General features: G+C 45.1%; 2 protein-coding genes across 6 annotated transcripts; both read left to right on the forward strand.

The window, feature by feature from the left end:
• The first annotated feature begins 526 nt into the window (after positions 1-526).
• Positions 527-7,811, forward strand: MRPL20 (mitochondrial ribosomal protein L20). The gene is made up of 4 exons (XM_007481083.3): positions 527-745; positions 4,289-4,399; positions 5,156-5,233; positions 7,312-7,811. The coding sequence occupies exons 1-4, from the start codon at positions 659-661 to the stop codon at positions 7,483-7,485; spliced, it is 450 nt and encodes a 149-aa protein (XP_007481145.2). The 5' UTR covers positions 527-658; the 3' UTR covers positions 7,486-7,811.
• A 4,671-nt stretch (positions 7,812-12,482) lies between these two features.
• Positions 12,483-23,219, forward strand: CCNL2 (cyclin L2). Of its 5 annotated transcripts, XM_056796038.1 has the most exons (11): positions 12,483-12,833; positions 14,623-14,697; positions 15,009-15,118; positions 15,714-15,834; positions 16,816-16,880; positions 19,582-19,681; positions 20,010-20,114; positions 20,231-20,372; positions 21,406-21,523; positions 21,611-21,703; positions 21,825-23,219. In XM_056796038.1, the coding sequence occupies exons 1-11, from the start codon at positions 12,498-12,500 to the stop codon at positions 22,177-22,179; spliced, it is 1,620 nt and encodes a 539-aa protein (XP_056652016.1). In that variant the 5' UTR covers positions 12,483-12,497; the 3' UTR covers positions 22,180-23,219. The 5 variants fall into 5 exon arrangements, with proteins under 5 accessions (XP_056652016.1, XP_056652017.1, XP_056652018.1 ...); XM_056796039.1 differs by lacking the exon at positions 12,483-12,833 and having other exon boundaries at positions 14,931-15,118; XM_056796040.1 differs by lacking the exons at positions 12,483-12,833; positions 14,623-14,697; positions 15,009-15,118; positions 15,714-15,834 and adding an exon at positions 17,587-17,709.
• Positions 23,220-27,483: the final 4,264 nt, after the last annotated feature.

Genomic DNA, 27,483 nt, shown 5'->3' on the forward strand with positions numbered 1-27,483 from the left:
GGCTTGGTAAATGGAGCCAGGTCTGGGGAGAGGAGATCTTGTGTTCAAAATTGGCCTCAGATACTTCCTACCTTGTGATCCTAGGCAAGACATTTAACCCCAAATGCCTACTTACTGCTCTTCTTCCTTGAAAATGACATTTAGTATCAATTCTAAAATACAAAGAGTTAAAAAAAATACTATTGCAATAGTCTAGGAGAGAAGCAGTGAGGACCTACTCCCCGAGGGTCAGCCCGGACTAGTTCAAAGATACCCCTTATTAGCAAAATGATCAGACACTAGGGGAAGGGGGCGAATCTTCTGAGTTTATGTAGAAGTGACCGTCCAGGCTCCGGGACTTCCCCTGAGGGTGCTACAGTTTCGTTGCTTCATTAGACGGGCGGGCAAACTGAGGCTCCTGGAATGGAGCGTAGTTGGAAGCAGAAAGGAAAGGGAACCTTCCAAGCCCAGAAGCTCTACCCCAATCCGGTTCTTCCGGGGCCCGGAAGTAGGAATCGAAACTGAGGGGGTGGGGGATGTCCACTCCACGCCCCTGCAGTACTTGCGATAGTAGGCGGAGTCGACCCCGGAAGTACTCGGGGAGGTACCGGTGTTTCCGGCGTCCTTTACATGGCCGCTACCACTTGGGCTCACACCATCTAGAAAATCTAAGGGAGCCATGGTGCTGCTCACGGCGCCGCTAAGGGTACGCGCCCGCCTCACCGACCGCTTCTGGCGGACCCAGGACTTGCTGCAGTACGCCCGGGTGAGTGGCAAAGCCTCAGAGCTCCCCCCGCCCCCCACTCTCCAGCCTAGGATCCTTCTCCCCTCCCCCTCCGTGGCTCCTCCCTCTTCCATGGCCCCTTTATCCAGACTCTGACATCTCTCTCCCCCAGTGCTCCGCCCCCTCGGGAAGACTCTCCCTCATTCTCCATGGCTCCTCCCCCTCCTTTCTCCGTAGCTCTCCCGTGCTCCTGACTCCCTCCCACCATTTTTCGTGGCTCTTTCCCCACCTTCTCTTCCCCCCCTCAGCTCCGCCCCCTCCTGCCCCTTAGGCCGCTAGAGGGCGCAGTGGATAGAGCGCAGAGAGTGTTTGTTGAGTTGTTTCTGTTGTGACCCCATTTGGGGTTTCTCGGCAGATACGTTCGTTTCCTTCGCCAGCCGATTTTGTAGAGGAGGAAATTGAGGCAAACAGCGCTAGTAGTAAGTGTCTTAGGTAGAATTTGAACTCAGATCTTCCTGATACTCTATTCATTGTGTCACCCAACTCGGTATTCAATGTTTGTTTTTTAAACCCTTCCTTCCATCCTAGAATCAATCTGTAATGGTTCTAAGATCGAAGAATGACAAGGACTAGGCAACAGGAGTTAAGTGACTTTCCCAGGGTCACACAACTAGCAAATGTCTGAACTCACATAGGACTTCCCAATTCCAAGCCTGATTCTCAATCCACTGGGCCACCTAACTGCAACTCCTATACCCAGTTTTAAATTGGCTCTGATTAATATTTTCTAACCACATTCAAATTAAGCCATGTTTAGTCATTGTGTTTGCTTTCAGTTATTAGATACCTGCTGCCAGGATGGAAGAAAGTAGAAGCCAGAGCACCTGATTTTTAGTATCAATTTTGCTAATTACTGGTTTCTTCTAAATAAATCTCTTAACTCTTCCCAAGATTGCTTTAGCTGTCTAATTGATCTCAGATTCCTCGATTATAAAATGCCTCTCCTTCATACAAAATATAAGCTTCTGAAGGGTTGGGAAGATCCATATTTATTTTTGTGTATCTCGTACACAGTAGACACTTAATGCTTGTTAATTGGCAGATTTAATTTAATCAAATGGCTGTCAGGCTGTAAGAATTTATTAAATGCCTACCATGTTCCAGGCAAAAAGTATTTTATTAAAAGTTCAGATACTCCAGGTTAACTCTGATACCCAGGGTTCTAGCTGTATGGCCCTGGACAAGTCACTTCACCTCTGTTTGCCACAGGTTCCCCATCTATAAAATGAGGATACTAGGGATAGGTAGGCAGCTCAACGGATAAAGGGTTGATGGGAGATCTGGGGTTCCTATCAGACCTCAGATACTTTCTAGCTGTGTGACCCTGGGCAACCCATTTAATCCCATTGCCTAGGGCTATGATGGCAAACCTATTGCATGTGTGCTGGAGGGTTTACTCAGAGCTCTCTCTGTGGCCATGCATGTTATTGCTGGAGCACAGAGTTCACTACCAGAAGGAAAGAAAGGACATGGAGCTGAACCTGAGGACATTTCTCACATTACTTGCCCTCTAAAAGGTTCACCATTGCTGACCTAGGGCTTACTGTTGTTCCACCTTAGTACAGATACTTAATATTGATCGACTCTAAGACAGAAAGTAAGGGTTTAAAAAAATGGGGATAATAAAAGCATCTCTCTCCTAGAATTGTGAGGACCCAATGAGATAATAATTGTAAAGGACTTACTTAGCACAATGCCTGGCACACAGTAATCACTATGAATGTTAGCTATTATTATTCTTAGTTTCTAGACACTGAACCAAGCCTGGAGATAAAAAGAAAGAAATCAAGAGCCCCTGCCCTTCTAGAGCTTTATTTCTAATGGGGTGGACCACACATAAGTAAATAAATAGGGGTACACAAGCTAGAACAGAAAGAAGGTCACCTCTGAGGGAAGGGCCTGAGTGACTGGGATGATGAACTGAATGGAAAAGAGGGCCTGGGGAAGTTCAGGGTGAATGTTTGAGGAGGGAGCATAGTGTTATCGAAGGGCCCTCTGCCTTGTACTGGGCCAATCTGTGGGAATACAGAAAAAAGGAAGAAAAACCTAGGCTCTGCCTTCAAGGTGCTTACATTCTAATAAAGAGACAGCATATGAATAGTATGAAACAGGGTGGATGGATGGTCATTCAGTGTGTGGCAGCCATCAGGGTCCATTGGTCTATCACATGGGGCACATTAAGAGGAGGGAGGCATAAGAAGTCTGGACACATAGGAAGGAACCAGCTTTGGAAGGGCTTTGAAGTTCAGACAGGATTTTCTATTTGATCTTGAAAATAGTAGAAGCCTCTGAAGTTCATTGAGCAGGAAAGGGAAGGAGTATTTATTAAGTACCTCCTATATGTCAGATACTATGCTAATAAACTTATTTAATCCTCACAGCAACCCTGAAATTTTTAATCCCTGTTTTCTCCGTTGAGGAAACTGAGGCAGACAAGTGAAGTAACTTGCCCAGGGTCAAATAGCTAGGAAGTGTCTGAGGCTGGATTTAAACTCAGGTCTTCCTGACTCCAGGCCCAGAGCCCCATCTGCTCTCTACCTTGCTTTCATAGGTGATTACAGTTAGAACTTTCTCCTTTTTAGAAAAATGACTTTGATGACTGTCTGGAGGGTGAACTGGAGTGGGGAGAGACCTGAGACAGAAAAGCCTCTTGGCTGACCCTAGCAGTCCTTGCTGGAGTGGGGAGGGCCTGAACTAAGGATAGTGGTGGTGGCAGTGGCCAGGAGGATGGAGAAGGGGCCTGTGAGCTTAAAGGGGAGCAAGGATAACAGGCGTTTTCTTCCTCTTCTCTCCATTTCATTCCTTTTTCCGTGCCTCCTCCAGGGCCCTTTTCCATTCCTCTCCTTCTGCTCTGGCCCCTTTATCCCCCTCTGGCCCCTGGATCTTGTCTGCCTGCTTTTCTCTTGCCCTCAGCCTGGTCTCCCTGGACAGCCTTCTTTTTCTGTGCTCCCCAGATTAGCCACACATTCATTCTCCCTTTTCCCTCCTGAGGACCCCTCCCCCACTGGGCATTTGGGGTGTTGTGTGTTCTCTCCTAGGGGAGCTGGAGGACCTGAATGATAATGAAATCAGCTAAGAGACTGAACCTTCTGCTGGTCTTTATTTGTTTATTTTTGGCAGGGGATGGGGAAAAGGGAAGGGTATATCTGGCAATGACCCCTATGGGAGAACAAAGGGGTCCATAATAACATCTTACAAATTAATGTCAGTTGAAAGATATAGACAAGGAGGCTGAATATGTCTGGGAACACTGTAGTAGACTTTCCCAGTCCCCTGGGCTTGTGCCTCCATCCCCCTACAATTGTTGCATCATCACTGTCATCATCAGTGTCTGAGCAACCTACAAGCAAGAGAGGGCAGCATCTTCCCAGACTGACTGCAGGGGCCTCCCATCACTTGGTTTTCTGTGTCTGTGGGGCTCCCTTCCAGGCGTTTCTGAGCAGCTGTAGAGGCTGCCGTCTCCCATGTAGACATCTCTGATCTTTGATTGCCAGACATCGTCAACATGTCCTCTTTCTAACTTAGCACTTTCGGGGAAGGAAGAATCGCTGCTACAGGTTGGCCGTCAGGGCTGTGACTAGAGCGTTCGTGAAATGTACCAATGCCCGGAGGCTGAAGAAGAAGAACATGAGAACAGTAAGTCAGTCTGGGGGAATTTCGAGGGGGTAGAGCTGTTCCTGTCCTCTCCTTTATTCCCCAGGCATCTGAAAGCCATGTTTGTTTTAAGCAGACCAGGTGAGAAACCTCTTCAGTTGTCTGGGTAGGGGGTGTGTACTGAGAGGGGCAAAAGGGCTTGCTCGCTTGTGCACTCTCTCTCTCTCTCTCTCTCTCTCTCTCTCTCTCTCTCTCTCTCTCTCTCTCTCTCTCTCCCTCTCTCCCTCTCTCCCTCTCTCTCTCCCCCTCTCCCTCTCCCTCTCCTCTCTCTCTCCCCCTCTCCCTTTTTCTTCCTCTCCCTCTCTCTCCCTTTCTCTCTGTCTCTTTCCCTCTCCCTCTCTCTCTGTTCTCTCTGTCCTCTCTGTCTCTCTCTCCTTCTGTCTCTCTCTCCCCCTTTGTCTCTCCCTCTGTCTTTCTTTCTGTCTTTGTCTGTCTGTCTCTCTCTTTCTCCCTCCCTCCCTCTCTGCTTCTCTCCCCCCCTCCCCTGCTCCTTTCCCTCTCCCACTCCTCTCTCTCTCTGTCTCTGTCTTTCTCCCTCTCTTCTCTGTATCTCTCCCCCCCTCCCCAAACCTTGAGACCCAGGAGTGCTCAAACATACTCAGGCTACAGTTGTGCTAATAAGATAAGGTGGGTCCGGCCATAATAATATAAGGTTGGTCCCCTGTGGAAAGGACAGCTTAACCAGAGCCACAACTTGTTCCTTCTCAGACCTTTGACCCCATTCTATTTTCATTTCAGCTTTGGATTAATCGAATTACAGCCGCTTCCCAAGAACATGGTTTGAAGTATCCATCATTTATTAGCAATTTAGTCAAGGTATGTGACACGTTTGCTGTAATTAGATGCAAGTGTTACACAGAGCTGGGAGTGTCTCCGAGGGTATCACAGGTCACTGTATTTCCACTTTAGCAGCTCACTGTCACCATTGCAGGCCCCTTTCTGTTCCTCAATGTTGGGATTCATTTGGCTGTGCTGGAGTTTGGGTTACAGAGGCTTCTTTGTTCCTTTCTCCAAAATCCCTCTGGGAGCATCTCAGAAATGGAAAACACAGTGTTTGGTCTGGGCCTGCCTAGGCCTGTGTCCAGAGGAAGAACCAGATTGTCATTTTTCTTGGCTTTAAAAAATGGTAGTTCTAGGTGGAAATGGTTGAATGGGGGGGGGGGGGGTTCAGGAAGTTCTCTACATCAGGGAGCTCAGAAGGGCCCCTCCCAGGGCTGTGCTTCCAAGCAGGAGGTCAGTGCTGGGTTCTGTAAGAGCCTCGGCCACTTGGAGTAGCTTTCTGAGAGGCCCATTTTAGATCAGACTCCAACAGTGTTCCTCGACAGGAAGCTGAGGATGCCTCTCGTAGCTGCTAGACCGGAGTAGTAAGCACCCATGAATTTTGTTGGGCCCCTGGGCCTTCTCTGCCCTGTGGAGCCTGTGCCTCCCTGCCCCCAGCAGCCCCCCTCAGGAGGGTTTTTGTACACGTTGTCTAGTGTGCTTGCCAGGCTGAGTCTCTGTCCCCACCAGACACAGCGCCTCATGTTGCGTCCATGGGCCGCGGAAGGACTCAGTGTTCAGTTCAGAGCTGCGGGCTGCCAAAGGGGCGGTGATGCATAAATGGAACACAGTTCTGTGGAACAAGGCTAAGCATTCATGAGGTGCTTCTGGGGTGGTGCACCCTGTCCATTGAGCTGAGCTGGTTAAGCGGAGGATTAAGAGCTGGGGTGGGTGCAGGAAGACCCAAAGTGAAATTCCTGTTCTGACATTTGAGCCGCTCTTTGCTTCCAGGCAGGCCACCAGCTCACCTCTGGCCTCATCTGTGACATGAGGGTAACAATAGCCACTTGCCTGCTTCTGGTTGGGAGTGTTAGATGAGCTCCTGTTGTGCACAGTGCTCCAAAGATCTTCAACCCCTAAATTCAGATTTACTACTATTATTAATAATAAGGCACTTTATGGGCAGCCAGATGGCCCCTGCCAGGTCTGGTGACAGGGTGTCCTGGGTACAAGTGTGGTCTCGGACACTTCCTAGCCGTGTGCCCCTGGGCAAGTCACTTCACCCCCAACCTCCATGGCCTAGCCCTTACCACCCTCATACCTTAAGTAAGGGCTTAAAATAATAATTATAAAGCCCTTTGCCAACTTCAAAGGGTGACAGACATGTCGGTTACTAATTATCATTCCGTTGTCTGGATCTGGAGGAGGTAGATTTTAGACAGCGCTGCCCTTACTGTCAGAGAGGACTCTGGGCCAGGTCTTCTGGCCTTTTCCTGCATTGCCTCGAGCCCTGGAACTACAGATGGGAAGTCCAGCACTGAGGCTTCCTCCCACTTTCCATTTTGACTCTTTTGGGATGGGTGTGCATAATTTAGGATTGAGTAAGGCTTTCAGCTATCTCGCTCATTCCTCATTGCTTGGCTCAAAGAGGAGGGCCTCCTTGGCACAGCACCCAGGAGATGTGATCTGTAGTCTTTCTGGGCCCTGCTGGGACATTACTCCCATTCCGGACCAAAGGAGGGCATTGACAAATAGGAAGTGGCCAGGGGGGTTCAACCAGGGGCAGCTGGGGAACTGGAGACAATGAAATAGGAAGATTTGAGGTTTGGTTGAAGGACCTTGGGATGTTTTGGTCTACAGGGAGGAAAAGCTTCATCAGAAGGGGGGAAATAAGAGCTTTTTCCAAGTTTTTGAAGGGTAGTCACATGGGAGAGAGCTTGACCACAGAAAGGAAATGGAATCAATCAGTCAGTAAACATTTGGTTCAGTGTGTGGTAAATCTTATTCACAATTTGAGGGGTCCTTCACGTTAGGTGGCAGTGGGTGGCCTCTTCACCAGTGGGCTCTCACTCATAGTGGGAACCAGGGGCTTCTGAGATTCTATGCTTTTGTGATGTCATTTCCTTTCTCCTTAGTGTCAAGTGGAACTCAACAGGAAAGTCCTTGCTGACCTGGCTATTTATGAACCCAAGACTTTTAAATCTTTGGCTGCTTTGGCAAAGAGGAGGAGAGAAGAAGGTTTCGCAGCTGCTCTGGGGGATGAGAAGGAGCCGGCGGGGATCTTTTCCCGGGTGGTGCACTATCAGTGAAGGTGAAGCCTTCACCATGGCCTCAAGGGCACTTTACACAAGGAGAGACTTGGATTAACTATCAGTTACCCCAATTACAAAGTTGATCGTTTTCCGAGGTTCCACAAGTTGTCCAAATTTGTTCGTAATCATGTCTTTTCACATTTCAGGAGCACAAAAAAGAGGAAAGGTAGCTGGGCTTTTAATAGGGTGGAGGGATGGGAGGGCCCTTTGCCCCCTGGTCACCCTAAGGAATTCATTCAGTATGTTTTCTGTTGAACAAGGAATAAACTTTAAAAACTTATCCTCGAAGAGATGATAAAATAAAGTTTTTATACCACGGTTAATCATTGTTGTGGGTCATTTCCCTGGCATTCCAATCATTTGGTATTAAGGCATTCTTGGGGCACCCATGCACCCTGCCTGGATAAATAGAGATGTCCCAAATGAAGGCATTCACAAAACTAGTCAGTAGGAAAGCAGAGGGCTAGGCTGTGATTTTAGGCCCTGCTCTACACTCCTTCACTCCCTCTCCTGAGACTGTTTCCTCCTCTAGACAATGAAAGGGGGTTAGACTAGGTGATGTCTGGAGCTTCTTCCAGCTCTGACCTATATTTCTATGCTTGCCATTAAAAAGCCAGATTTGTCAGAAGATCAAGTCAGGTCAACAAGCATTAAGTGTTTTCAACATGCCAGGCAGGTATTGTGGCAAGTCCTGGGGATCCAAAGAAAGGCAAAAAAAGAAAAAGATATAAAAAGCCAGAGACATGACAGAGAATAGATGGAAGCAGTGTGGGAGAGAAAGGGCCTAGCAAGGACAGAGAGCAAGAGATGCCCTCCTTACAAACCACAATTTAAGCCCCTGGATCATTTCATTTGTTCTGCCCTTTATACAAATGGGGAAACCAAGGCCCACAGAGGGAAGTGACTTGCCCAAAATCATACATCTGTTCAGTGGCCAGTATTTGAACCTCAGTTCCTTGGATTCCAAATCCAATGCTCTTTGAAAAATACCATCTTCCCACTCTAACCCTCACTATGCTTCCCAGAGGACCTTGTACACACAGCTGGAAAAGAACCTCTCAATAAATTGGGGCATGTCAGGGTTAGAAGAGTGCCCATAAGTCTTGGGCTTCAGGGAGACCTTGGTCTGGACTATTAGAAGTGTGAACCCAAAGAAAAGGGAGCACTGGATGGAAAGGTTACTAGAGAAGGCAACTTGCAAAATCTATTTTCCTTGTGTTCTTTGCCCCCCTGTATGTTCAGGCATTTCAATCTTATTCAACTGTATGTGACTTCATTTGGGATTTTCTTGGCAAAGACAACATGGTTTGCCATTTCCTTCTCCAGTTCATTATCCAACTGAGGAAACAGACATATAGGGTCAAGTGACTTGTCTAGGGGTACCCTGCTACTAAGTGAGGCTGGATTCAAATTATGGGAGATGAATCTTCCTGACTCTAGGCCCAGAGCTCTGTCCATTACCTTTCCCTCTCCTCTGCCCCTGTGTAGAGACCAAAACTACATCCTATAATCTGGCTAACTTCCCACATCTTTGTGATCTTGGGGTCTGGAGGTTAGGCTGGTTGGAGTTGTGCTGGGAGCCATCAGGCCATGATGACTTGACATAGTCACTCATGGAAGCCAGGAGGTCACAAAGTGACTCCTTGGCAGGATGGAATTGCCCACTCAGCCCCTTCTGTATGACTTCTCTCATCAACATCCCTTACTAATGGAATTGATATGATGATTGTCCTCTCCTTAGTCTCTGAAAAAATATAAGAGCAAAATACTTGCACACTATTCCCCCAAAATATCACCAAAAGACCAGACTCACAAAACCAAACCCAAAAGACCATCATGGATTAACTTTTGCTTAGGTATATAATTCCCAGCAAAAGCTGTACCCACAAGCTGTGCCCAGACATCCCCTATTCCCATGCTCCAAAACTTATTTTCCTAAGCCAGTACATAAATCAGTCAAGGAGATGCCTATACAAAATGCTTTGGTAAACCATGCTTCATCATGCCTCAGTGACTGGATTTTACCAACCAAAACCCTCCCTGAAAAAACTCCCTAACAAACCCTGAAAAATGATTAGCCTAATATTAAATCTGAGTTGTGTTTTTTGATCTCTCAATTTCACTGCTATAATTGTTCATTGTCTTCAGGATTTCTGATTGGTTATCTATTTTTATTAAAGGTGATAAGTGATTTTCCTTGATTGTCTGTAAACTCAAGCTTGTCACAGGTTAGTGAGAAAATTAAGCCACCTGTGATGAAATACTTTATCTTGTGTAAAATCTTTGTGTATCCTGTCAGATCAATAGTTACAATACAAGAATATAGAATGATCTCAGAATGTTAATCAAATGATTTTTTAAAAGTTAATGTATCACATCCAATTATCTTTACTTGAACGTGTATATTGAATAATGTAGCTGTGTGCAAAGAAAAATAAAGGCTAACCTTGGGCATGGCGAAGCAGACATTTCATGCAGAGCTTGGCCCCAGGTAGATACACACATACAGCTGCCTTCTGTCTCTCATTCCCACCTAGCCGCTTCACCTGCTGAGGACCCCCTGGAGCTATGGGCTCGACTGGATCCGAGACTGAGGCAATGTTGGAACTCTGTCTGGTTCTCTAACAGAAACTTTGAGACTGACAGGCTGAGGGCTGGACCTCACTTGTGTATTTTTTAGCTGGGGCATCAGACTGGCTTAAGTTCCAGAGGTCGAAACCAGGTTGTCTGTGGCACCTCTTGAGGACCCACATCTTGGAAGGGCTGCAACCTGTGTCTGTGAAGGGAGCACCCTCTTAGCAACATTACATTCTGGAGATACTGAAAGACTGCAGCTTCTATCTTAGAGGCTTAGAGGCTTCTATCTTAGAGGAATCCAAATGGCAAGTGTATAAGGGTTAAAAATGGTTTGACTAAATTTATGAGTTAAAAAGATTTGTGGTTGCCATTTAGAAAAATTAAAAATTAAACTATGAGTATGTTAGTAGGCCAGGTTGGAACCCAGGACCCCCTGTCTCCAAGGCTGGCTCTCTGTCCACTTAGCCACCCAACTGCCCTTGTATTAGTATATTTTTTAAGGGCTCTGTTGATCTTTTTTGTCTATATGCTGGTAATTTTTAACTGTCATCCTGACAGTGGGAGAAGGAATATGAGTAATTTAGTGATTTTTCTTGTCAGTTTTCAATGGAAGGAACACATCACGCATACATGGGTGTACCTATTCACCCACATCCCCTGGGGCAGTGAGTTTTCCCATCTTTGGCAATTCTATTTCATTTTGTGCAGTTTCTGGAATGGCCTCGTCTGGGATTTGATCTGAAGATGACATTAGCTCACATTTACAGATACCATCTCATCAGAATATCTTAGGTAGAGGCCTGACAAGGTCAGACCAGAATTTTAGCAACACAACTTAATCCAGATCCTATAAAATCTGCATGACCATTTTTGGACCTCAATTTTCTCATCTGTGAAATGAGGTAATTGTTGAGATGCGTTTGAAGGTCTTTTCCTGATCCAAATATGTGATTACCACCACTAGAGTTTCTTGTTTATGGTCCTGTGAACCTTGTGTATACTTAATAAATGAAGGAAAAAGGAATATGACTAAGGGAGCTGTTTGGAATATAGATTAGGGAGGGGGAGAGACTAGAGAGTGGGAGATGCAATTAGGATACAGTTGCTACATTCTCTGGTATTAACTCCTCTTCTAGGGTATTGATCTCTCAAAGAGAATTGTGCAGTGAGAAGGTTGGAACCTACAAGATTCACCAATTGTGGGATGATACAGGAGGCAGGAGCCCAGGAAAAATCTGGGGTGGGGGGGGTTGAGCCTTGGTAACCAGAAGGGATCTCAGAGGCTGTTCTAGCATGGGCTTCTTGATTTTTTGGGGGGTCATGGACCATGGGAATCTGGAGAAGCCTATGCACTCCCTCCTTCCTCTTCCCGGAATCATGTTATTTAAATTAAAAAAAAAAGAAAATACTTTTATTATACAAGAAGCCAATTATATTGAAAGTTACCAAAACAACTCCATGGACCTCAGGATGTAGTTAATGCCCTGAAGTGCCTGGCACACCATACCTGTTAATAAGTTGCCCTGCACTTTCTTCCTAGGTGAAGCCCTTAATCTGGAGTTAGCAAATTCAGATCTTGCCTTACTCACTTTACTAGCTCTGTGCTGTGCGCCTGATTTAAAGGCTTTCTGCCTTAGTTCCCTTAACTGTAATGTAAAGTGGGGAAACCATAGCACCTCACTCTAGTATTGTTGGGAGGATGTGTATTTGTTTATCCAGTTTTCATTAATCTGTGAGCTCCTTCCCCCTTTCTTTGCATCCCCATACAGCAAATGGAGTATGATGGGCAGTTTAATGAATGCTTGACTGTCTAAAGTGCTTTGAAAACCTTAAAGCGCTATATAAATTATTATTGTTGTTATTAAGTACTTGTCGATTTTTACAAGAACAGTCTCAGGCATGTGCTTCTTTTATGCCCAATTTGCTTGTGAGGAAACTCGGGCTCAGAGTGACTTAGCACGGGGTGCCAAAGCTGGATTCAGAGCGGGGCTTCCAAAACCAGCACTTAAGGCAGAGTAACTTGTTCCGGCTCAGAGTTCATCCATGGGAGGGTTTAGGGGAGCAAAAGACCCCCTCTCGCACGAGGCTTTTTCCAGTTCTGGCTCCGCCTAGAGAACAGATCTGACGCTTTGATGGACAAGTCGCTCTCGTGGTGTATTCTGGGAGACAGAAGAGGGAGGAGGTAGAACTGTAGGCGGAGACACCGCAATGCGCGTTGGGTAACGTGCTCCTCTTCCCTCCCCCCACCCCAGCCCGCGCCGAATTCCCGGCCCGTGAGTCAGAGAGAGCGGCCCGAGTGACGCGCGCCGCAACCAATCGCGGAGCAGAGCGGCGGCGGGGGCCGAGCGGCGGCGGCCAATGGAGTCCTCGGGGGCGGGCGGGCGCAGGGAGGTGCCGCCGGGCGGGGGCCAGAAGCACGAAGAAGACCCAAGATGGCGGCAGCGGCGGCAGCTGCGGGAGCCCCGGCTGTAGCGGCGGCCGCGGCTGGCTCGGGGGCCGGCGGAGCGGCGTCAGCGGCCGGCTCGGGCGGCGGGGCCGGCGGGGCGGCGGCGGCGGCGGGCTCGGGCGGCTCGGGCCCGGGCGTGTTGATTGGGGACCGGCTGTACTCAGGCGTGCTCATCACGCTGGAGAACTGCCTGCTGCCCGATGACAAGCTGCGTTTTACGCCGTCCATGTCGAGCGGTCTGGACCCCGACACCGAGACGGGTCTGCGCGTCGTGGGTTGCGAGCTCATCCAGGCGGCCGGCATCCTACTGCGCCTGCCGCAGGTCCGTACGAGGCCCAGCCCGGGAGGGGGAGGGGAAGCCCGACCCGGCTGGGGGTGTAAGGGTCCGGAGGGTGGGAGGGGGGGAAGGGAGTAGGCCTCGAGGCCGAGGTAACCGCCGCCGCCCCGCCCGGCCACCAGCGCGCAGGCGCGAGCGCTGGGGGGGAGGGGAAAGAGGACGGGAGGGGGAGGGGAGAGAGGCAGCCCGGCTGTTCCTTTGTTCCCGGAGCCGTCCGGGACAATGCTGGGCATGGGGCCATTGGAAGGTCCAGGTATTACCGCTCCCCCCCGCCCCCCAGGGCGGCGGCCTCTTTTTTTGGGGAGGGACTTACGGCGGACCTCTGACTTCAGAGTCCTTCCGTGCCGAACAGTGGGCTTAGGGCACCGCGCCCTGCCCAGCCTCAGTATACTCCTCTGTATAGCCAATGGGCTTTCAGTCCACGTTCCTGAGATCCTAAAAATCCGGAATTATCCTAGGGCCTCAGTTTCCCCTTGTGTAAAATGAAAGCTGGGTCTCCATGTCTACGGCAGAGGCCCCTCCCATGGTCTTAAGTCACCCAACATTTCTGAGGTCGTTTTTTCTTATCCTAAATAAGGACCAAGACCTGGGAGAGACTCTGATCCCAGTAAGGTGCCTCCCCTCCCTTAAGGGGGGGGGGGACACCTCATTGGAATACAGCAGACCCTAAGAAAAAGTAATACCATTCAGAGGGAGAGGTTTTTTGTGGTTCCTCGCCACCAAAGGCTCCAAAAAGGACCTGGGGAAGGGGAACAGGTGGGATGTGTGGAAGTGGCCCTGGGCTGGCTTCGATGTCTTGCCCAGAAAGATCAGGTTTTTAAAAAAAATATCTGTGCAAATGAGAGCGCTTCTTAGGGAAGCCCTGGCCCAGCTTGTATTCTGTTGAGCGATATACTTTTTAGGACCTGGAGAAAACTTGTCCACTTGAAAGCAACCACGAGAAACAAACCATCTTGGGGTGATTAGGTTGAGGTTCGGAGAAATAGGGTAGAGAGAGGCCCCTTTTCCAAGGAGGAGGGTGTTGCCTACATTGGTAGCTTTCTGGGTGATACAGAGCCTGCCAAGCAATCGGTTCTGGAGCTAGGAAAACAAAACTAAAAACAATCTACTCTGGGTTTTCCCCAGCTGTCTGGGCTGCCCAGTATTGTGCAAGAGGGCCAGAAAAGGATTGCTCAGATGCCCTTCTTTGCCACCTCCCCCATCCCAACTTGTTGCTGCCCTTCCTTTGCTCATCCCAGGTCAGAGTGTTCTCCAGATTGCCTATTGCTGGATTTTATTAGCAGGATCTGTTCCTCTTGGAAAGATGGCTCAGTGTATGGGATGCATTTGAGACAACTCTAGCCAAATAAGCCAACTTATTTAATGTTTAGGAAATACCTCCATGAAGGGGTGGGAAGTTGTTTTCATTGACCACAGTGTAGATAGTTGTATTCTGAGCACTGTGGGTATAGAATGCCAGCCTGGTGGTGGGAGGGCCTGGGTTCAAATTTGGCCTCAGACACATTAGCTGTGAGACCCTGGGCAAATTGCTAAGATCCCAGATTGCCTAGCCTGCACCACTTTTTCTGCCTTAGAATTAGTAATTGTATCAATTCTAAGACAGAAGGTAAGGATTAAAAAAAACAACTACTTTAAGATTTATGTTTTCTTGAATACAGTAAGTTGTATGAGACTTAATGTTTTGTGTTTTTTTAATTAATCGAGAAAACTTTGACAAATTTTGAATGGTTCTTTTTAAAAAAAAAAATAATCTTGAATTCTTTTCCCTTTCTAGGTGGCCATGGCTACAGGGCAGGTGTTGTTTCAACGGTTCTTTTATACCAAATCGTTTGTGAAGCATTCCATGGAAGTAAGTAGAACCTCCCCCCCTCCCCATTTCTGTTTCAAGCTAAATACATAACATTTTAATATATGAAGCCCAATAATGCATTTGATTTTTGTCCTAATTGCAAACACTAGATATCCTCACTAGATTAAGTATTTTTGCTTCATTGTGTTTGATAAGCCGTGTAAGTTATAAAGCGCTGCTTATCTTGCAGGTTGTCCTGTTTCTTGTATTTACCTGCCATTTTCTCTTATTAGCCCTCCTTAAGCTGTTGGAGGCGATCACAGTTCCAGATTTGAGCAAAACATCAGTATGTTGCAATACTTATATTTCAGCACGTATCAATGGCCTGTGTTCATCTGGCCTCCAAAATAGAAGAAGCTCCAAGACGGATAAGGGACGTAATTAATGTGTTTCATCGACTTCGGCATTTGAGGGAGAAAAAGTAAGTGTTCTGGGTATTTTTTGAGTATATTCAAAAGAACCATAGGTTATTAGGATCATAGGACCTATTACCTAGGAAGGGACATAGAGGGTCCTCTAAGATCATCTATAACGGTCTGCTTGTTTTACTGATATAAAAATTTAAACCCATAGAGGTTATAGGGCTTACATGAGGTCATACTAAGTCAAAAATAGTAGAGTAGGAATTTGAGACCAGATAAGCAAAAATTAGTGAGTCTATATTGTCAAACTATACGTATTGGTTTTTGTTTCCTTTGCCATCGTCTTTGGCTTTTGGTGAATTGTACCTTTTGACTAGTGAAAAGACAGATTACTGATGATCTTAGCTAAGTACTTTGTACTCTGAATGGGTGAAAGTTCCCTTCACTGCCCATTTCAGAAGCTCTTGTGCTGTTATTAGTGACATAAGTTAAATCAGTCAGCATTTCTTGGTGCCTTTGTGCCCAGACTATTGAAATAACTTTATGTTTGCCATATCCATGCATAATGCCATACATTATAGCTATGTATGTTCAGTAGTGGTTTTAATTTTTCCATTTGACCTTGGGGGTTTTGAAACTTGGAATTTGTTGTAGGAAACCTGTACCTCTGCTCTTGGATCAGGATTATGTTAATTTGAAGAACCAAATTATAAAGGCTGAGAGAAGAGTTCTGAAGGAGTTGGGGTTCTGTGTCCATGTAAAGCACCCTCATAAGGTGGGTAAATTTAATTTCACTGAAATGGTTCTCGAATACATGCTCCCATTAGACTTAACTTACATCAATATTTAGCTAAGAAACAAAAATCACATTTGTCCACTTTTACCAATGAATGAAAACACAGAGGTGGTTGGATTGCTGGTTTGACTTGGCTTACCAGTTTCTGCCCTTAGCATGGTGGTCCTATCAGATGTCTAAAGATTGCATATATGGTTATTTAAAACCAAATCTATGGCTCTACTGTAAAAATGTACACTGGTTTCTGTCGGGGTAGAAACATTTTTATTTTTCCTTATTTGTTGTCACTGCTGCTGACTTGATAATCCTTATTTGGTGACGCTTTCTCTTTTTCCCACTTTGAATTGCCAGCGTTCCCAGAGCCCTTTTCTTTTAGAGTGAAGTAAATCTGATTGTATCAGCAAAAGGAGCATGCCTAAATGCACTTGAGTATTTTACTACCTCCAGCAACAGGAGGTGTTTTTTTCCCCCTTCCTGTGCTATTAACTGCCACTTAGATGAGAAATTTAACCTTGATCACCATGGTCTTCCTTATCTTTATCTCCTGGCTTTAGATTTTTAAACACTGCCTTTTGGCTTTTATTAGGAGTAGTCCTTGTAGTTTGCTGTTACTGTGTGAGATAGCAATTGAGATGTGTAGAACAAGCTGATCCCACAGTAGAAGTTGAATTAAGGGCAAATGTTAGATTAGAACTGCATGATGTGGAGGTGAGGCATGCTTAGTAGGGCCCAGCTACCGCCCCAACCCAATGTCCCAATGCACACTGCAAAGCAGGGAGTGTATATCCTTCAGCAAATGCTCAGCATCAACAGTGCTATCTTGTCTGTCTGGATATACCATCATGAGGCCACTCCTTGAAATCTAGCATCATGATCTCATTTGCTGCATGGTTGCCCCTATGAACTGAATTCTGGAATCTAAAGATTCTTGGTAATAACTGAATGACCCGTATCTTCCAGATAATCGTTATGTACCTTCAGGTGTTAGAATGTGAGCGTAATCAACACCTGGTCCAGACCTCATGGTAAGTTGATTTTTTTTGTTTTAAGAGACCAGCAAGGGCAGTGGCAGAAATATGTTGGTTTGAGGCACTTTGGGCAGTGGGTAGTCTATCCCATGACTTTGGTTGTGGGCTCCACAGTTGTCTGAAGTGCCCCAGTCTGCTGTGTAGATTTCGATCAGCCTCTTAAAATTTCAGGCACTGTCTTAATGGTAAGGTAGTGTATATCCTCCTCCCCTGTTTCCTCCCTGTTTTCCATTGCTTTCCCTTCCTCTTAATTGAAAGGGTTGAAGTGGTCTTTCCTTTGGGCAAAGTACATAAAAGAGGTACTTAGTAACCCTCCTTGTGCCAGAAATCCCTGCCACCTCTTGATTTGGAGCACTGGACATAATACAGGGATATCAGAGACACTAAAGTAGACCCAGGCTAGTGGCTTAACATCTGTTATAAAATTTCTGTCTGCTTCTATTAAATCCCTGTGGGAGGAAGGAGAGGGTCGGAAGAATTTCCTAAAATTCCAGGCGTTGATTTTTAGCAATGTGTATGCTTGAAGCAAATTTGGATTTAACAGTTTAGTGTGTGTGGGATTTTTGTGTTTTGTGGTTTTTTTTTTTTCATGGAGTTAAATCTATTAAGGGTCATATTTCTGCTGACTGAACTGTCTGGTGCTATTACTTGTTTGATGGAGAACCTATTTTGACTTTTCTTTTCTGTACTCTTTTAATCAAAGGGTAGCCTCTGAGGGTAAGTGACTAAGACTTCTCCTCTGCTGTCCAAGCGCTTTGGTGCAGGGATAGCTGCCGTCTTCAGTCAATCCAATGCAGGCTCTCCAGAGAAGGCTGGCTCTAGACAGGTGGTATATACGATAGTATAGTAACTGGCCGACTGCTGCTTGTGGTTATCTTTGACTTTTTTTTCTTGTTCATTTTTTTGTTGTGCTTTGACAATTGTATTTATTAGATTTTATAACTGTCTTAACTTAAATTTTGTCACTTTAAAGCTGCTGTACCTGTATATTAAAGGTGTGCTACCTTTTTCTTTGCAAAATTAAGGGGTGGGGTGGGGTGCTAAAAAGTGACAGACTGGGGGTCTGTCCAGATTGGTAGTTGTAGCCTATGGGTCTGTGTGTCTTGGCTCAGCTCTACATTTCTAAAAATTCCTCAGTTGCACTTTTTCCAGCAACAGCTATAGTTTAATAAAAGGTACACACCTTTAAACGTTGACATACTTTCTTAAACATTGTAAATTCCAAGTACAGCAACAAGTAAAAATATTCAGTATTCTTATTTTTTAAATGTTCTTAATTGTTTTGTATTTTAGGACTTTTATTATAAGTTATGGAACGGAATTGGGCACATTTATTGTTTGTGGCTGTTTTGATTAATCACTGTAGCTAAAATGTTTAAAATCATGTTTGCTGGCAAAAAATGATAGGTTTTACTGACCAACAAATGTACAGTTATGTGGGATTTTCCAAAGTCTAATCTAATGGTGACCATATTTTGTTGTTTATTATTGCTTAGAGCACTACCTTTTGTAGTCATATAGAGTGCTTTCCTTGATTATAATTTTAACAACTTAATGTAATTCTTTTAAAAACTTATGGGTGGGTAGAGATCACAGTATGGGGTGGTCTGGTCCATGAATGATGCTGAACATGGGGGAATTGCTGGCTATGCTTTGAAAACTCTCTAGAGTTAAAAATCATAACTTAAAGCAAGTTCTGATCTCCTGGGGTCAAGTCTTAACCTCTCTCACCAAACTTGATCTACAGCCAGATGCCCAAGTTCTGATTTTAGTATATCAAATTTTAAGTGCCTTTCTCTGAAGGAATAACGATGAAAATGTAGTAAATTAATATTTTGCATTCTGTTTAGACACAAACCTTTTGTACTTTGATAATTTTTAAATTGCCATATAGTTTTTAAATGTGTTTTTACTGACTGTGAAACTTCCAGTATTTTATTGCCATTGTCTGATTCTGTGAATGTTCATTTTAAGACTCCTTGTTGAAATGGGACAATTTGGAAACGATTCTTTGATAAACCTGCGAAGAGGATTTCCCTTTGGGTATTGAGCCTTCCTCTGCATGATGTTCCCATATACCCGAATTACGCACAAGGGCGTTTTTCCCCATCAAAATGGATTCTGTTCCGGATGCTGTGAATCAGTCCGTCATGGGAAATGGACAGGTTGAAAAACAAAACCAAACCAAAAAAGCAAACATTTTTCTGGTGCAAAGGAACTGCAGGGAAGAGGATGGCTAATCTCAGAAGAACTCCAGAAAGGACCAGTGCTCAGCTGATGGCTTGAGTTTGCATGCTTCTCTGCACTACGGAGATTGAGCATAAATTCCTTTAATTGAATACTTTTAACCACTATGGTAGATTTTGTCTTTCTAAAGCGTTGTGCTTTTGCATGAGAGCAGGCCAGTAGTCTTAGCAGGGAAAAGTAAAGTTAAAATTGGTTCTCTTTCATAACAGTATTATCTGACAAAGTCAGCTTTAAAAACAAAACAAAAACAAAATTATTATCCCTTCCCTCCTGCCCTGTGTCCAGAAGCAGTTATTCTAATGATCCTCCATTAACTCTTGAGATTTACAGGACTGTCTAGCCTTCAGATTTAGGGGTAGAATGCTTAGAAATGAAGTAATATTTTATAGTGAATGCAGACTTGTTCAGCATTTCCTTGGGGAGTTGCAATTCTTTTGTGTTTGATTTTTAGGAACTATATGAATGATAGTCTCCGAACAGATGTCTTTGTCAGGTTCCAGCCAGAGAGCATTGCCTGTGCGTGTATCTATCTTGCTGCTAGGACATTAGAGGTCAGTATTTGACTTAATCCTGTATAAAATGGGTGGTTGAAATGGTGGTGGTTCCCAGATGAGCTTGTTTTGCATGATACATTTTACTCATGTGGGTAAATTAAAATAATTTGATTAGTTGCCTTTCCTGACCTTTTTGAACTTGTAAATTCTGAAGGCCAGTGGACAACTAATTGTATTTCAGTTTTTAAAAATATTTTTACTGGAGCAGTGCTGGGTTTGGTAAACAAAATACCTGGCCTCCATTGTCCTTTTCCTTTTCTATTCCTGGCACTAACATAGCCAGCCATGAAGGTGTGAATATTGATGGTAGCATTTCTTTTTCTAGATTCCTCTTCCTAATCGTCCCCATTGGTTTCTATTGTTTGGAGCATCTGAGGAAGAGATACAAGAAATCTGCTTTAAAATTTTATTGCTCTATACTCGGAAAAAGGTTTATTTTCTTTTTCTGCTATCTATATATACTTTGGTATTTTTTCCTCCTTAATTATGTTTGACCACTGAACTTTGATCTCTTGACTTTTTTTTTGGCTGGCGTGGATTTTGTAGGTCGATCTGACATATTTGGAAAGTGAAGTTGAAAAGAAAAAGCATGCCCTAGAAGAGGCAAAAGCCCAAGCTAAAGGCCTGCTTGCAGATGGGACCCCTATTTCAGACAACACATCGGGCTTTTCCCCTGTTCCTAAAATAGGTGAGGGTCTGGCAAAGGTCTCCCTTCTTGGGGCTCCATTGTTGACTTTGTAAGGAGGTTTCTTTCCATGGGGTTGTGGACATGTATTTTCTGATATTGTGGTGCTTCAGTCTTTTTTTTTTTGTAAACCTGTGTATTTTATGCACCTCAAGCATTCTGAGAAGGGATTTGGAACTCAGAAAGTTAGAGCTTCCTCTAGAACTCTATGCCCCTTAGTGAATTATTGTTCTCCAGAGTTTCCTCCTGGCCTTTCCAAATGGTGCCACCATAAAGGAATACAGAGAGAAAAATGAAACCATCCCTGCCTTCAGGGCACTTAGTGTGCATGGTGAGAGAAGCCCAGGCAGCTGAGGAATCAAGAAAATGTTCTTCAACTGAGCTTTGAAAAGGGGTAGTATGTATCTGCTTGAGGGAGGAGTTCTAGGCAGGGGGGAAATGCTTGTGCAAAGATGTGGGGACAGGAAGTGCAAAGCACTGTCTGATGCCAGCAGCAGCAAGGAAGCCATGTGGAACCACCCTTGAAAGGCAGATAAGAGTGTGCTTGTGAAGTGCTTTTGAGCCTCACAGATTCCTTTGATCCTTGAGATTGTGGGTCAGAAGTCACCTCTAGGAATAATGTGAGCCTATGTGAGGGATGGTTTGGAGAATATATATATGAGAATAGATGATAACCTTTCTGAAAGTTTTCCTTATGTAGTTGGTACGGCTGGGAGGAGGGTGGGCCAACTATTGAGGTGTGATGAGATCCATAGGTTTAATCAAATTATAATCTGTTGAGGCCCCTTGCTCTCTTCTATGTATGATAAAGCCCAGAGGCAGTGGAATGCCAGTGAGGTTTGCTTCTAGGTTTTCCCAAGCTTCCTTTGACATTAGGAAGAATAGCTTGGTTAACAGGTATGTTCTTGCCTTAGTTTGGGGCTCTGGTATGGAATTAGGCAAGGAGGACTTGGGGGAAGTCTCAGCCTTTGGGTTAAGTTCTCACCGATACTTTATTGTTGCCATCTCATCTAATTTCTTACATTTGTCTTGTTAGAATCCCCCAAAGAAAGCAAAGGAAATAAACCTTCTCCACTTTCTGTGCAAGCGATGAAGAATGCCAAAAGAAAAATGGAGGGTGCTAAGAGGGCCAAATCCAACAGTCCAGTGAATGGGTGAGGCCCTCTGCTGGGGAGGGGTGTTCTGTTAAGGGTGACTGGGCTGGTGCCTCAGTCTGCCTAATGAGACTTTTCCCTTGACAGCTTGCCAAAAGGCAGAGAAAGTAGAAGCCGCAGTGGAAGTCGGGACCAGAGCTACTCAAGATCACAGTCCAGATCAGCATCTCCTAAGAGGAGGTACGTTTGAACAGCCTATCTCTCTGCCTCTCCTTGGGTGGCTTGTAGAGTTACAGGCTCAGCTTGGGAGATTAGGCTTCATCATGGAGAAGTTTCATTGGGGATTGTTTTTTTTCTCTAGGAAAAGTGAAAGCTGTTCAACTTCCAGTGGTTCAAAGTCCCAGAGCCGCTCGCGGAGTCGCAGTGATTCTCCCCCAAGACAGGCCAACCATGGAGGTTCTTACAAGGGCTCCAAGATCAGGACCTACAAAAAATCAAAGGACTATAAGTATGCAGCCCAGAAACCTCGGAAGTCTCGGAGCCGGAGCTCGTCACGTTCTAGAAGTCGGTCCAGGGAACGTTCAGATAATTCTGGGAAATACAAGAAGAAGAGTCATTACTACAGGGATCAGAGGCGGGAACGTTCTCGGTCTTATGAGCGAACTGGCCATCGCTATGAGCGAGAACATCCTGGACACAGCAGGCACAGGAGATGAGGCCTGGAGGGTCATCAGCAGCTGTGCTTCCTTCTCCCTTTGGATGCAGACAGGACCTCTGCTCCCTTCTTTCTTGTAGTCTGGCTGGGTTGGTGTCTGACGACCATCATCTCTGCTTTATTTGTTCCTCAACTTGTTAAGCATGAATTCAAAGGGAAATGGTCATTTAATGAACATGGTCATAAGACTGAAGATAGAATCAGGTAGACAGCTTGGTTCCCCCAACAACTGTCTAGTTGGGCATCCAGGCCTTCCTTGGAAGGTGGCTGCGGGTCTATCCCTGTAGCAAGTGTTAGTACTGATACAGATGGATGGACAGCCACAACCCTCGAGGGAATTGAGAGTGGGCCTCTTCCTTATTCCACTCCCAACCTGAACAGCCCTTCTGAATGGAGCTGGAAGAAAGCTCAAATGTTTATTTAAACTGTTGGTGTAGCTTGGTGCTAACTACAAGCTGTCTGTCCTCCCTTCTCCCGTCCCCCCCATACAGAAACTCAATTACGTTAAACCAAGAAAAGTGATTTTTAGAACTTCTGCCTATATTAGGTTGTATTTGTGTATATATTTTGCAGTGTTTAACAGTACAATATGGTAATATGGCCTTACTAGGTACCCTTACACTTTATCCACATTGTAAATAAACATGTGTTTAATACAAGTTAAAGCTATTATACTGAAAATTTGGAACTTGAATTCTGTCAACTTAAAACTTGTGTAGAGAATTCTGATTTAAAATGTGAAGTATTTAGATCTGTGTATTGAAAGTAGTCTATTTTTATCTGTGCAATGCTGAGTGCAGGACACCGGCTCATGAATAGAGAAGTTTCATATATATGCATTTTATGTGGTTTAAAAAAACACAACTCTCTACTCAGGATATTTGAAACTTTGAAGAATTCGTAGTTTGTCTTTCTGCTTGCTTGTTAAAACAGAAGATGTAAGAAATGAGTCCACAGCCAGCAGTATCAGTTTTAGTGGTATATCTGAGCTGTTTCTTTCCCTGCTCCCCAATTTCATTAAAGTATTTGATTTTGTATTTAGTTTCTGTGTGTGCATATTCTCTGGGGGACGGGCTAACGTGAGGGGAAGGGGCCCAGACAGGAGAGGCTGTGGGATCTGAATGGCTTGGAACAGTTTGGGAACCCAGCAGAGGCTTTGTTGGCCTGCAGCAGCAAGGGCTGAGAGAACAAACGAGCCAGAAGGTTACCCATCTACTGCCCAAGGCCCCAAATACTTGGGAAGAGGGGTTCTTCGGGGCAGCCTGGTCCACGTGTTGTCATCGGAATACAGACCAACAGCTCAAATGACAGGTGCTTGGCAGAGGCCAAGGTCAGGTGGTCACTGAATCTGGGACAACCAGGAAGATTGGTAAAATCCTCCAGTCTTGGGGGCGGTTTCTAGGCCAGGTCTAACAGGTAGGATGGGAGCCAGAAAGATGTGGCACTTCCCTCTTTTCTGGTGGGATGCTTTCCCTCCATGGCCAGTAGAGTCTGCTCCAATCACACCTCTGAAAGAAGGCCAGAATTGAAGTTTCTTGTGTATAGAGGTCAATCCATATGGACGCCATTGTTTGCCCATTGCCTTCCCCATTACGATGTGAGGCGGAGGGCAGGGCCAAGCATTAATGCCTTTGTATCTCCACAATTTAGCCCAGTGCCTGGCCCATAGTGGGCACTTAAAGGCTGTTTGGCCGCTTCTGAGGATCCCTGACTTGGCACTGGACAGGGTGAAGCCTTGGTAAGATTCTGTGCACCACAGGCTGCTGAGTGGAGAGGGCGTCTGGCCTTCCCAGCAGCTGCCAGAGCACTGGGCCATTGGATGTATTTTTTAACCCCTCACTTGCCGTCTAATCCATGCTAAGTATTGGTTCCAGCAGAGCAGGAGGGGCTTAAGCAACTTGCCCAGATTCTCACAGCAAGGAAGTGTCCACATTTGAACTCAGGACCTCCCTGCCCCAGGCCTGGCTCTCTTCACTGAACCATCTGACTGTCCCTTGAGTCATATTCTGAGAGAATCCAAAGGCATTGCTGGTCAGAAACAGGTGCTAGAGTGCCAGGACCACTTGGGTAACTGGAACGCCAAGTTGGGGCTCTGGTGGGCCACCTCATGGGATGTCTCCATGGGAACGTGAAGGGTTAAAGTAAAATGTGAGGACATCTTCCCTGGGGTACATCATGGGCCCCCCATTTACCAGCAGAGCCTGGGGCTGCTTCCCAAAGTCTGACCGGAAGAGAAACAACTGAGATGAACTGATGTCTTCAGGACTTGATTCCCTTCAGGGTCGAGCTTTGCCTGGCCGCTGCCGGGTCGCTGGGACCCACTTGGGAAAAGCCTTCTTTGTTCTGAGGCCAATAAAATCCCCTTCTGGGAAGCGGACGCTTTGGCGGGGACTTTCCCTTCAGCGTGTTCTCGGAGCTTCCTTTCCTAGCTCTGTTGCTGGTGGTGTTACCTCCATTCATGGTTTCTGTTGGTCCATTTAGGCTTTCCCTGGTAAGCTAATTTGCTGGATCTTTGCATCATCATAATGCATTTCTTTTTACCTTTTTGCTTCAAAATGCTGTGGAGAAATAGGCTTATTATAGGAGCAAATCTCGAATAGTTCAGCTAAGCCCCTGCGGACGCCGACACTTGACGTCATCGTTACTGAGTGGTCAACACGTGGGCCAGCCTGATGGCCAGCCCACAGAGACCAGGAGAGAGGAGCCGCTTTGGACAGGCCTCTTCTTGGCTCCAGCTCTATCGAAGGTAGAGGGAGGCGGGGAGAAGCGTGGATGGGCCTGCGGGGCCTTCAGTCCGCCAAGCACCAGCGCCAGCGCCCACGGCCCGTCCACGCGTGTCTGTCTACCTTTGGGGATCCAGGCCCTTACAGGCATCACCAGACGTTGTATTCAGGATCTTCTGAGCTAATCGGGAGTCGTTCCTGCAAATCCACTGCCGACCTGGTTGAGTCACCAACTGTTTTGTTTTTATTTTTAAAACCTTCACCTCCCATCTTAGGATTTATACTTTGTGTTGGTTCTAAGGCAGAAGAGTGGTAAGGGCTAGAAATGGAAGTCAAGTGACTTGCCCAGGGTCACACAGCTGGAAAGTGTCTAAGGTCAGATTTGAACCCGGGTCTTCCCATCTCCATGCCTGGCTCTCTATCTATGGAGCCACCTAAGCTGCACCCTCCAATTTTTTTTTTGGCAATTAGTATTTTCTTGGATCTTTATTTATTTTTACAACTTTGAAATTGCACTGAGAAATTCCTATGGGCTAGAACAAAATCTCAGCTAGGGGAGCATCATATATAGGCATAGATTTAGAGTTGGAGAATTTAGAGGTCACCAAGTCCAAGAATCTCATTTTACAGAAGAGGAAACTGAGGCCCAGGGAGAGAAATGACTTGTTAGAGGTCATATAAGCAAGAAGTTGCAAAGTCAGAATTTGAACCCCTGTCCTCTGACCCAAAGTTGTTTCTTTTTCTGCTGTACCATGATGGTTCCTCTTAGTTTTTGCCTGATTTCTTCATTGGGCAGCATGATGTGTAGAGTCAGTTCAGGTAGGATTTTAATGACAGTAACCAATTTTCCCTTAATTTCTTAAATGCTCCTCTAATGTAGCCCATATATAGGTTCTGGTTCACTCTCCCAACAAGGTTACTATACCCCAAGAATTGGAGGTAATTTTTAAACTTTTAAATTTTTTTCAATTACAAGTAAAACAATTTTTGGTAATTTTTCTCTTCTCTCCCTCCCTCCCTCCCTCCCTCCCTCCCTCTCTCTCTCTTTCTCACTCTTTTCCTTCCTTCCTTCCTCTCTTTCTCTCTTTCTCTCTCTCTCTCTTCCTTCCTTCCTTCCTTCCTTCCTTCCTTCCTTCCTTCCTTCCTTCCTTCCTTCCTTCCTTCCTTCTTCCTTCCTTCCTTCCTTCCTTCCTTCCTTTCTTTCTTTCTTTCTTTCTTTCTTTCTTTCTTTCTTTCTTTCTTTCTTTCTTTCTTTCTTTCTTTCTTTCTTTCTTTCTTTCTTTCTTTCTTTCTTTCTTTCTTTCTTTCTTTCTTTCTTTCTTTCTTTCTTTCTTCTTTCTTTCTTTCTTTCTTTCTTTCTTTCTTCTTCTTTCTTTCTTTCTTTCTCTGTCTCTCTCTCTTCCCATAATTTCTGTCTATCAATAGTATGTATTGACTCTAAGGCAGTAGATTGGTAAGCCTAGGTAATGGGGGTTAAGTGACTTCCCCAGGGTCACACAGCTAGTGCCGGAGACAAATTTGCAGTCAGAACCTCCCATCTCTAGCCACCCAGATGTTCCTTGATAATTGTTTTCTGACATTTTAAGATTCAGATTCTCTTCCTCCCTGCCTCCCTGAACTCTATGTGTGGTAAATAGTCTGATACAGATTATATCAGTGGTTTCATACAATATATATTTCTATATTCATGCCATGACAGAAAACACTTATACATACAATAAAACTCACGAAGGAAATAAAGTGGAAGATGGCATGCTTTGATCTGCAAGCCGACTCCAACATTTCCTTCTTTGGCTGTGGAGAGCATTTTTTATCTCAAGTCCTTGTAGATATCTTGGATATTTGTTTTGCTGATCATCGCTTAGTCCTTCACAACCGATCATCTTACAATATTTCTGGTACTGTATACTCTTGCTATATAAATCCCTCCCCCCTGCCCCCCCAGCCAATTTGTTGTTTTCCTTCTGATCTTGGTTGCTTTGGTTTTGTTTGTATAGAAAATTTTTAACTTAATGTGATTAAAATTCTCTCTTTCATTTTTTTGTTATGTTCTCTATGTCTTGTTTGGTCACAAATTTTTCCCTTATCCATAAGTCTGACAGGTGAACTTTTCCATATTCACCTAATAGGTTGATGGCGTCACCCTTTATTTCTAGATCAGCTATCCATTTTGACTTCATCTTGCTGTATGACGTGAGCCTATGCCTGGTTTCTGCCGTAATGTTTTCCAGTTTTCCCAGCAGTTTTTGTTAAATAGTAAGTTCTTCCCCCCCAAAGCTTGGATCTTTGGGTTTATTGAATACTAGCTTACTATGATCACTAACTACTGGGTGTTGATTTCCTAACCTATTCCATTGATCCCTTACTATTTCTTAGCCAGAACCAGATTGTTCCTATGATAACCACTTTATTATATAGTTTGAGATTTCATATGGCCTAGGCCATATTTTTCCCCCCATTAATTCTCTTAATAGTCTTAGCCTTTTGTTCTTCTGGATGAATTTTGTTATTATTTTTTCTAGCTCTATGAAATAACTTTTGGGAGGCTTGATTGTTTTGCACTGAATAGATAAATTAGATAG

The sequence above is a fragment of the Monodelphis domestica genome, chromosome 4, assembly GCF_027887165.1.
Source record: "Monodelphis domestica isolate mMonDom1 chromosome 4, mMonDom1.pri, whole genome shotgun sequence".
NCBI classification, from domain to species: Eukaryota; Metazoa; Chordata; class Mammalia; order Didelphimorphia; family Didelphidae; genus Monodelphis; species Monodelphis domestica.

Excerpts from the sequence above, each read along its gene's own strand:
- CCNL2 (XM_056796038.1), top strand. The coding sequence starts at position 12,498 with ATGGCGGCAGCGGCGGCAGCTGCGGGAGCCCCGGCTGTAGCGGCGGCC. Across the intron at positions 14,698-15,008 it reads TTGTGAAGCATTCCATGGAA|CACGTATCAATGGCCTGTGT; the intron begins GTAAGTAGAACC and ends CTTATATTTCAG. Across the intron at positions 20,115-20,230 it reads TGCTCTATACTCGGAAAAAG|GTCGATCTGACATATTTGGA; the intron begins GTTTATTTTCTT and ends TGGATTTTGTAG.
- MRPL20 (XM_007481083.3), top strand. The coding sequence starts at position 659 with ATGGTGCTGCTCACGGCGCCGCTAAGGGTACGCGCCCGCCTCACCGAC. Across the intron at positions 746-4,288 it reads ACTTGCTGCAGTACGCCCGG|CACTTTCGGGGAAGGAAGAA; the intron begins GTGAGTGGCAAA and ends TTTCTAACTTAG. Across the intron at positions 5,234-7,311 it reads TTATTAGCAATTTAGTCAAG|TGTCAAGTGGAACTCAACAG; the intron begins GTATGTGACACG and ends CTTTCTCCTTAG.